Source organism: Quercus suber, unplaced genomic scaffold (assembly GCF_002906115.3).
Source record: "Quercus suber isolate HL8 unplaced genomic scaffold, Cork oak 2.0 scaffold_904, whole genome shotgun sequence".
Taxonomy (NCBI): Eukaryota; Viridiplantae; Streptophyta; class Magnoliopsida; order Fagales; family Fagaceae; genus Quercus; species Quercus suber.
The window spans coordinates 132,763-141,485 of record NW_027070328.1 but is presented as its reverse complement, the minus strand read 5'-3'; the positions used below and the strand labels follow the sequence as shown (position 1 = coordinate 141,485).

Sequence of the window (8,723 nt, the reverse complement as noted above, 5' to 3'; positions counted from 1 at the left end):
GTGCATGGTTTATTTGGGAGTTCTTTTTAATGACCCCACTACCCCTTCCCCAAAAAATATACTGCTTTGTTCTGTGGTCTGCATAGCCTTCCAGTTATTGCTGAAAATCCCTTTCCACAACAGTAATCAAAATCTTGTTCCGCAAAAGTAAAGGTTTTAGTTACTACATCAAGTGCAGTAGAAATGGCAACATCTTTGTGGGACCAGGTATTATCTATATGCACACAAACTTACAAATTTGTGTTTATATTAAGCTGTTATATTTGGCTTGTAGCTTCAAAAAAATTGGATTTAGTTATTTATCAAAATGAAAATTTTGATTTAATTGGGATTAAGGTAGTGTTTGGATCCGGCGGAAAACTCATGCGTCTGGCGTTTCAGCGTGTATTTTTATTTTTTTAAAGCTGTGATTGTTGACTTTTTCCCGTGAACAGTGCATACCAGTGAGTCCTGTGCACTGTTCATGGGACCTACAAACTTCAATTTTCAGCAACTTTTTCATTAAAAATAGGTCTCACGGTACTATTCACATATTTAAAAATTGTTTTGCTACCGTGTTTTTAGTTTTCAGTTGTGTCCAAACTGACCCTAAGTCTTTGTTTGACTAGGATCATTAAATGTGATAATTTTTAGGTCCATTGTTCTTTTCTATCATGTTTTATTTGTTCCGAGGTTTATTGACTTTGCATTGATTATCTTCTTGTAGCTAAATTAGCAATTGTGAATATCGAAGTTTCCTTCTTATTTGTGTTTTTAATTTTGCTGTCCCAATCCATTTACTTCTTTGTCATTTATTTGACAGTTTCTGTGACATTGATTGTTTACTTTATTGATCTATGGTTCGTATTTTACTTCTATGATGTACATTGGGTATTGGTGTGAAGAGCATTTCAATAGCCTCATACTGGGAGTCTAGATTTATCCCATAATAAAATTGTAAGTCTCATGGAGATACTGTGTGCCATACGCATTTTGGATATGGAGGTTTTTCCCCCCTGCTATTCAGGATCGTGTTTATGGACCAATTTGTTGTAGAAAAATAGATTGCCACTAAGGATTCATGTAATCTTCAACTACATTTGAACTGTTATTATTTCTGTTTTGGTCCTCTGCATTCTTGAAGATTCTCGTAATTCCTGTCTTTTTTTGTTTGTTTTGGTCTTCTTGATCACCAGTTAGCACTTCATGTTGAAATACTAGTCTTGGCAGTCACTCAAATCAGTGAACCTGACAGCTTGTATGGGATCATCCTGTCAAACAAGGTTAGTTTATATTATTTACCTTTCTGAATGTCCTTATAACCCATTATCAGTATATTTTGTATCCTAGTGCTGATTGTGTAGTGCTACTTGGAGTACTGTGCTTAGGGAAATTTTTTGTGTACCACTGTGTCAGGATTGTTCTTCTGTTCATTGTTTTGTAACTTTTGCAATTCAGGGTGCATTTTAAAAATCTCAATCATGACATGTTGACACCAAATGGAATGTTTTTTGGGTGCTTGGTAGGGCAAGTGGCAGAGTTTGATTTAGCGATAAGCTCTCACTCTCTCTCTCTTATACTTCTGTTTTTTTTCTCTCTTACAATCCTAACTTTATAAGGACAGTTTCTGCTTGTTTTAATTGTTTCAAATACTGGTGTAGTGTTTGCTTGTCATAGGCTTTGTTTTTAAGAGGATTACAAATTACGGTCTTTCTTAATTACGGTTTGAAATTTTCATTCCAATTCTTTTCCCTTTGTCCTGTTGTGTTGTTTTAGTCATTCTTTGTGTTGGTGAATCCTGGCCATACATTAATTAAAACGAACTCTGGCTCCACCTTTGATTAAATCCTGGCCATACATTCAAACCTTAATTAAAATTTTTGAAAAGACATAAATTGTCAAAAAAATAATTTACTGTGTATCAGCTGATTGCCACAGACTCCTATTGGATTAAAAGAACTTCTTAAACTTGGTAGGGTCAATGAGCTAGATTAGGGCAGCCACAATGGATAATTCTTCTCCATCCTGCCCAATGGTACAACATCACTAATTTCAATGTGCATCTCTCCATGAGAGGTTTGTTATGCAAATGCTGATTTGTTCTGATATATATTATAGTTGATAAAGAGTTAAACTAATTTATATTTCTCGTTAGTCGGGACTAAGTGAATCTTTTAAAGTGTCTTTAGTTATAATATGTTGTCTGGCTTCTTTGTTATTTGCAGCTATCTGTTGTCAGCCACATTCTGTCTCTAGCCTCTTCTGCATCAGATCCTCCGGTCCCTATATTTTCTGGGATACCATTGTGCATGTGGTTCAAAAAGTTGTTGATGGTTTTTTGGAAATGTGCTTTGCCTTTCTACATTTTTTGATTTATCTGTGTTCCTTTGTGGAGCCTTATGTTCATATTTGTTCTTACTGGACTTATGCAGGGAGGACAATCCTATAACTACTGGTGTTGTTGATAAGATTAACATTTTTTTGGCCCAGATAGAGTTTTCATGGTGATGTTGCATTTTCATCCAATATATTTTTGTTTCTGGGTTAACTGAAATTTCTCTCGCAAAATCCAGATCTCTTTCTTATTTCTTAGTGTTTCCTTGCATTGTGCTGTTTTTAGTAGAAATGCATTATAAAATAGCTGCAGCTGTTCATCATAGGCATAAATGTCATCGGTTGGCTGGAATTGAGGTTCTTATAAGTATTATTCAGTACAGAGCCGCTGTTTCAAGCACTTCTAAGTGAGTTTACATTGAGAAGCTTTTGTTTTAATTGTTAGTGTGAGGTACCTAGAATTTGCCCATTAGTATCTATTTTGGTATGTTAAGATGTGGTTGAGGTGGACAGGAAGCAGTGCTGTTGTTTAAGGCCTCATATGCTTAAATTCCCCTTTTAAAAAGTGTTCTAAGATGTTGTGGGGCCTAGAGATTTAGACTAGGTTGCACAGACACTTCATTATATTTAGGCTTTAAAAGATTTTATTTAAATAGCTCTGTTCAAGTAGTTTTGAAGTCAGCTCGCAGCCACTTTTGTTGTCTTTTCTTCTCAGTTCTTTCTTATATATGTTTTATAATCACTTTGTCTTTCTCCCCCATATCTCTCTTCATTTTTTATTTTTGAAGTTGTTCTCTTAGTTTCAATTATTAGTGAGGGTATATGATCACTTGCTGGATTGCTCTTAATGTAATTTGTGATGTTAGCTTTCTGATTGGCTTATTTTCTTTTATATTTCGGATTTTCTTGGTCTGGGGGTGCTTCACTTTTTTTTTTCTTTGTTATTGGTGGATATTGTTATTTGGTTAATAGAGATTGATATTTTGATTTCAAAAAAGTGATTCTTAATCATTGGTGGATATTGTTATGTAATGCCTTTTCATTTATTTATTTATTTAAAGCTTTTTTTTTTTTTTTTTTTTCTTTCGTTCCAGTTATGCAAAATGAAAATTAATCTGCCTATTTAATCATTATATATCTGAATTTACGATTAAAATATGAATATAAAATCTGGGTGGAGATGTCCATTCTTGTAATGCCTGGCTTCCTTGAAAGTGTCATTAATTAAGGTTTTTTGATCTCCAACGAAGATTCAGTTCTGCCAAAGTGGAAAGATACTTGGTAATTTCTCATGATAGATGAGCATGAATCCTGACCAAGGCCAATTCATTAAGTAGCCATTTTCTTATCAATCTGTTTCTTTTCCATGGAAGTGGGCTGGGGCATGAAAAAATACCTAGGATGTTTGAAACTTGCTTCAATCCTGTTATGTTTCAAACTCATTTTGTTTATTTCATGATTCTCGATGGCTCATACAGGCTGTATTTATGATGTGTGCAGTTGCTTCTGTTGATCCTTGTCAGAGTTATAAAATCGATCCTGTTTTTTCTGTTTGCATTATCAGTTAGTCATGGTTAGGTTCTTATTATCTGCAGCCTTTCTATTTTTTATTTTTTTTCAGGGAATTGGTCAATGCAGTACTTCATAATCTATCTAGACAGCTTAAGTACACATCTATGCTAAAGGTGATGAATATAATTTTCTTCTCGTGTTAGTGTCTAAAATTAGTGAAACTGATTGAACTATTTACTTTTTAAAGGATCTTTGAGGCCATTCATCGTAATAGACTTAAATTTCCTGAAAGTTAAAGTACTTCTCTGATACTATTGAATTCCTTGTTTTCTTTGGCAGTCTTTGGAGGAACTAATGGGATCAATTATCTTTTGCTTGGTTGCTAGTGGTGTAAGCTTTGCACTTGCGGGGGTAATGTGCTCTTTTTGTCCACTAAGAACATTTTTAATTTGTCTTATTGTGTTTGAACTACCATTGTTGTTAATATAGTTTTCTCCAACATAGGTAGGGAATCTGCTATAATATTTGGCACAGGTTGCTCCTCAGTTTATTTTAGGACAATGTTTGTAGAGATAGGAAGATAAAATTTTAAGTCTTGAAATACATCACAAAAATTAAATTATAAGTGTGCGTTTGGATTGGGATGGAAGATTAAAATTGTTTTACTATTCAACTTATTTTTGCTAATATTCATAGGTCCCGCTGCACATTTTGGTACTATTCATGGGCCTACTGTATTATTTTAACTAATTTTTACCTTTATCTATAGTATTTTCAGCAATAAGTTTTCAATTTTAGCAAAATAAGAAGTATCCAAACACACCCTAAGTTTGTACTTAGCTTTGTGATTATTTTTTGGGGGTTTATTATTATAAGTTTGTACTTTTAGGACTTTCCTCTTTTATCTTCTTAAACCAGACAAAGGGAAGAACATCTGGGATTGACAGTTTACATACATCCTAACATGTTGGAAAAGGAGCTGACATAAACACTATGCTCATAAAATTACGTGGGGCCAATAAATGTCTATGGTTTAATGTATTGATTGAGGAATTTGACAAGCATGGAATTTGCTCCCTTAGAAGGAAACATTAAATTGTTTCCCACTTTATATGCTGTAAATAAAGTTGTCATATTCCTTGCATTGTTTTTACATGACATGCTCCAATACAAAGTAGGTTGACATCAGTTTCAAGTGTTTCAAAAACCTGTCCTTTTGTTGAACTGGAAATGATTCAGGGTCACATAATTCAACCCCGTAATCAAATTGTTTTTGTTCCTTAAGGCATGGATATTTTGATGATTCAATGGTATTGATATATATGCTTGGCGGGAAACTTGAATATTATGTTTTGAGCATGCATTTTTAGGGAAAAATTGAAAAGAAAAAGGCAAAAAATTTTTATGGATGCATTTTATACTATATTTCCTGGAATCAAATTCTTTACAGGTTAATTCTTCATGTCATGTACAAGATGCTTCTCTCAATGTTTATGATCTTTTGTTTGAGAAATAGATTAAGTAATGATTATTTTCTTGGTTTGAGTTTGTCCTAAACCACATTTATTTTTATGCCTGATTTAGTGCCACCATGTCTTGTGCTTTATGCTGTAATGTGGCATGTTCGTGTTCACGGTATTGCATTTTAACATGTCACATTCTGTGCATTAAAAAAAAGAGAAGTAATTTCAACACACACACACCAAATAAAAACTTAGCAAATATTTGGAGTTGTGGGAATTTGAGAGTTCACTATTTGAATGCTTTGGTAAATTTTTGATATGGTGAGTTGTAATCTATTTGACTTATTTTGGTGGTTTAATTGGTGTTGGTGCTTTTTGATATGTACTATTTAAAAAATTATGAAAGTATCGAAATTCAATATTGTCATATGTTTTATTTAACATGATTCATGAGTTTGATGAGAAAGTGCATTTGTGGACTTTATAAGTTTAAATGGTGTTAACCTATATTCCCTTTTTATTTGACCACCAATGTGTTATTTTGTTATGTTAATGTTGAAAACAAAGTTGATGCTTTGGATATTTATTTGCTTGTGTTGTGCCATTTATGTGCATGCAATACTGGTAGCTCAACTCCATTCTGTATTGAAATTTCTACACTACCAATGTATTGTTGACTAATTAAAGTTTATTAAATTACCAATTCTTGCAGGATGGCAGAGACAGTTTTCTCAATCTAGCATTGGAGGGATATCAAATATGATGTGAGTAGTATGAAATTATTTATCCAGGTCCTCTGTTCAACAAATTGAAACTTGTTATGCACTGTTTGGGTGAAATGGATAAAGTTGAAAAGCTTGAATCATGTTATGTGAGAATATATGACGCTGAATCTGAATTACTTTGCATGAATTTTAATTAAAGAGAAAATGGCTTCCTTGGAGGATCTAACATGTGTGGTTTCAGGTGTTTCGACTAGTTTCCCCGTGATTCACCTTTTCTAGACAAAATGTTGTCAACAGCATGTTTAGCACAATTAATGCGGTACATTAAAATTAGCATAGTTAGTTAATTCCTAAAATGTTTTTTTTCCCTTTATTTAAGAATTTATCTTCTGGGTGTTTGATGTCTTATTCTTAAATACACACACACACACACACACACACACACACACACATATATATATATAGGTTCAGTCTTACAAATTCATACCTTTAGCGTACCAAATTGCTTCAAGAATTGGTAGCTTAAAGGACACTTCAGGGCCACATAATTTTTAGGTTTGAAACTGAGTTGATATTCTTATACATTATAGAGTAGTTGGGTGTTCATTTTTAACCAGGATTGTTGGACTATGCAGTTTGCTTTGTTTTCACTGGTGAAGAAAATGGACATTGACCATCCATACCACACAATCTTTCAGGTATATAAGCTCTACTCCATTTGCTGGTTTTAAGCATATTATACGGTTATGGTTTTCTTCCTTTTAGTTATTTTTGGATTACTTCTATATGGAATTGCAACTGATAAGTAAGGAGCAAAACTTGAACCCTTCACCTTATCAGTGATATATTCATTTGCACTTTTGCATGTTTGACTGGAGGTATTGTAAATGTGCCCTTTTGCGAGCTTTTCTATATTTTAATGTCTTACTTCTCTCTGTGTTACTAGCTTCTAGCTCTTGCAAATGGTGACCGTACTAAGGAAAAACAGTGTAGCGGAAACTCATTCGTGGTAGATTTTAATTAAAAAAAAAAAAATTGCAGCGGAAAATTTATTAGAGTTATCATATCGGTTGTATTTGAATAGCTTATTTTTTGCCAGCTTATTTTACTATTTAGGTTATTTTTGCTACTATTTATGGGTCTACTGCACTTTTTGGTACTATGTGCTATTTATGGGTCTCATTGTACTATTTTAGCTAACTTTTACCTATATTTATAGTACTTTCGGCAAAAAAATTTCAATTTTGGCAAAATAAGTGGGTCTCAAATGGACCCATCAGTATTTTGGCAAAAATTCCATATGTTGGACTTCTGTAAATATACCTTTGTATGATTCCATTCTTATGTAAAATCTTATATCATTCTCTCTCTCTCTCTCTCTCTCTCTCTCTCTCTCTCTCTTTATAGATGAATCAAATGGTGGAGATCTATATCAAACTTGCAGAACTAGAAACAAGGAGTGAGCTAGACAAATAGGTTATAATTTCAGAATTTGTTCTCTTCCATTTTTTTAATTCTTAATTATGGTAGTTAAAAACTTTTATCTTCTATTAAAAAAATTATGAAAAACTCAATATTGTGTTCCTATTGTGAAAGCTTCGTATTTGCTTTGTTGACACCTAACTAACATGATTTTGTCAACAGGATACCAATAAGAGGATGCCGCTACCAAGAGAAATATGTAGTCTTCGACAGCTAGAACGTTTAAGTACAAAACTGTCATCTCTAGTCTAGGATCTTTGTGTTTTATATTGATTTGATGATGCAGTATTGGCCCAAGATAGTTTCCGTGATGAGAGAGAATGGTAATGTGAATGGGAGCTTTTAGACAAAAAAAAAAAAAGGTTTGTAGATACCTGGTCAGCTAGATCCTTTTACTTGTTTCTCTCTAACTGTGCTATGTTAGCAATTCTACTATCTGGTTTCTAGGTGCCCTTTTTTGTAGTTTCATTCACACAGCATCATTACATGATTGTCAGATGTCTACGATCTAATGCAGTTCAGTTGTTTATCGAAAATACTAGTTTTCATTTTGTTGCAATACTTCTGTTTCAAAGCTAAAAATGTCCCTCAATTTCCACCCTTGTGGTTTGGCCTCATCACAATTTAGTCCCACAAACTTTTCAATCATTACATTTCTACCCCCTAAAGTTTGGACTGTGTATTTCTGGCTCTGTTTGTTTGGTTTTAACTACTTCCTGTCCTACTCGGCTTGTTTGTCTTGGTTGCTTTTTTTCCTGCTGCCATCTACTTGGACTTATCACAGCTTTTCAGAATATGAGATCATCATTGTTGTCATTTTGGCAACCATGTAGGAAATGAGTTGTTTGTTTTAAACATCGTCGTTCTAAATTCTAGGGTAAGTATTGGGTTTACTTTTAGAGGAGTTCTTCTATTCATTGTTTTGCAACTTTGCAATTCTTGGTGTTTTTTAAAAAAAAATCTCAATCATGGCTTGTTTACAGCAGATGGAATTTTCTTTTGGGTGCTTGGCAAGGCAGGTGGCGGAGTTTGATTTGGTGATATGCTCTCTCTCTCTCTCTCTCTCTCTCTCTCTCTCTTATCCTTCTGCATTGTTACTCTTACAATCTCCACTTATAAGTACAGTTTCTGGTTGTTTTAATTTTTTCAAAGAGTTGCAGTGTTTGCTTTTTTTAGGCTTTGAATCCAAGAGGATTATAAATTGCGGTAGCTTAATGAGGTTTGAAAC

General features: G+C 33.5%; 1 protein-coding gene across 1 annotated transcript; it reads left to right on the top strand.

The window, feature by feature from the left end:
- Positions 1-1,534: 1,534 nt before the first annotated feature.
- On the top strand, positions 1,535-8,084 carry LOC112003542 (serine/threonine-protein kinase ATM-like). Its single transcript, XM_065768198.1, has 7 exons — positions 1,535-2,720; positions 3,935-3,998; positions 4,165-4,236; positions 6,001-6,052; positions 6,649-6,711; positions 7,421-7,489; positions 7,658-8,084. The coding sequence occupies exons 1-4, from the start codon at positions 2,605-2,607 to the stop codon at positions 6,049-6,051; spliced, it is 303 nt and encodes a 100-aa protein (XP_065624270.1). The 5' UTR covers positions 1,535-2,604; the 3' UTR covers position 6,052; positions 6,649-6,711; positions 7,421-7,489; positions 7,658-8,084.
- The last annotated feature ends 639 nt before the right edge of the window (positions 8,085-8,723 follow it).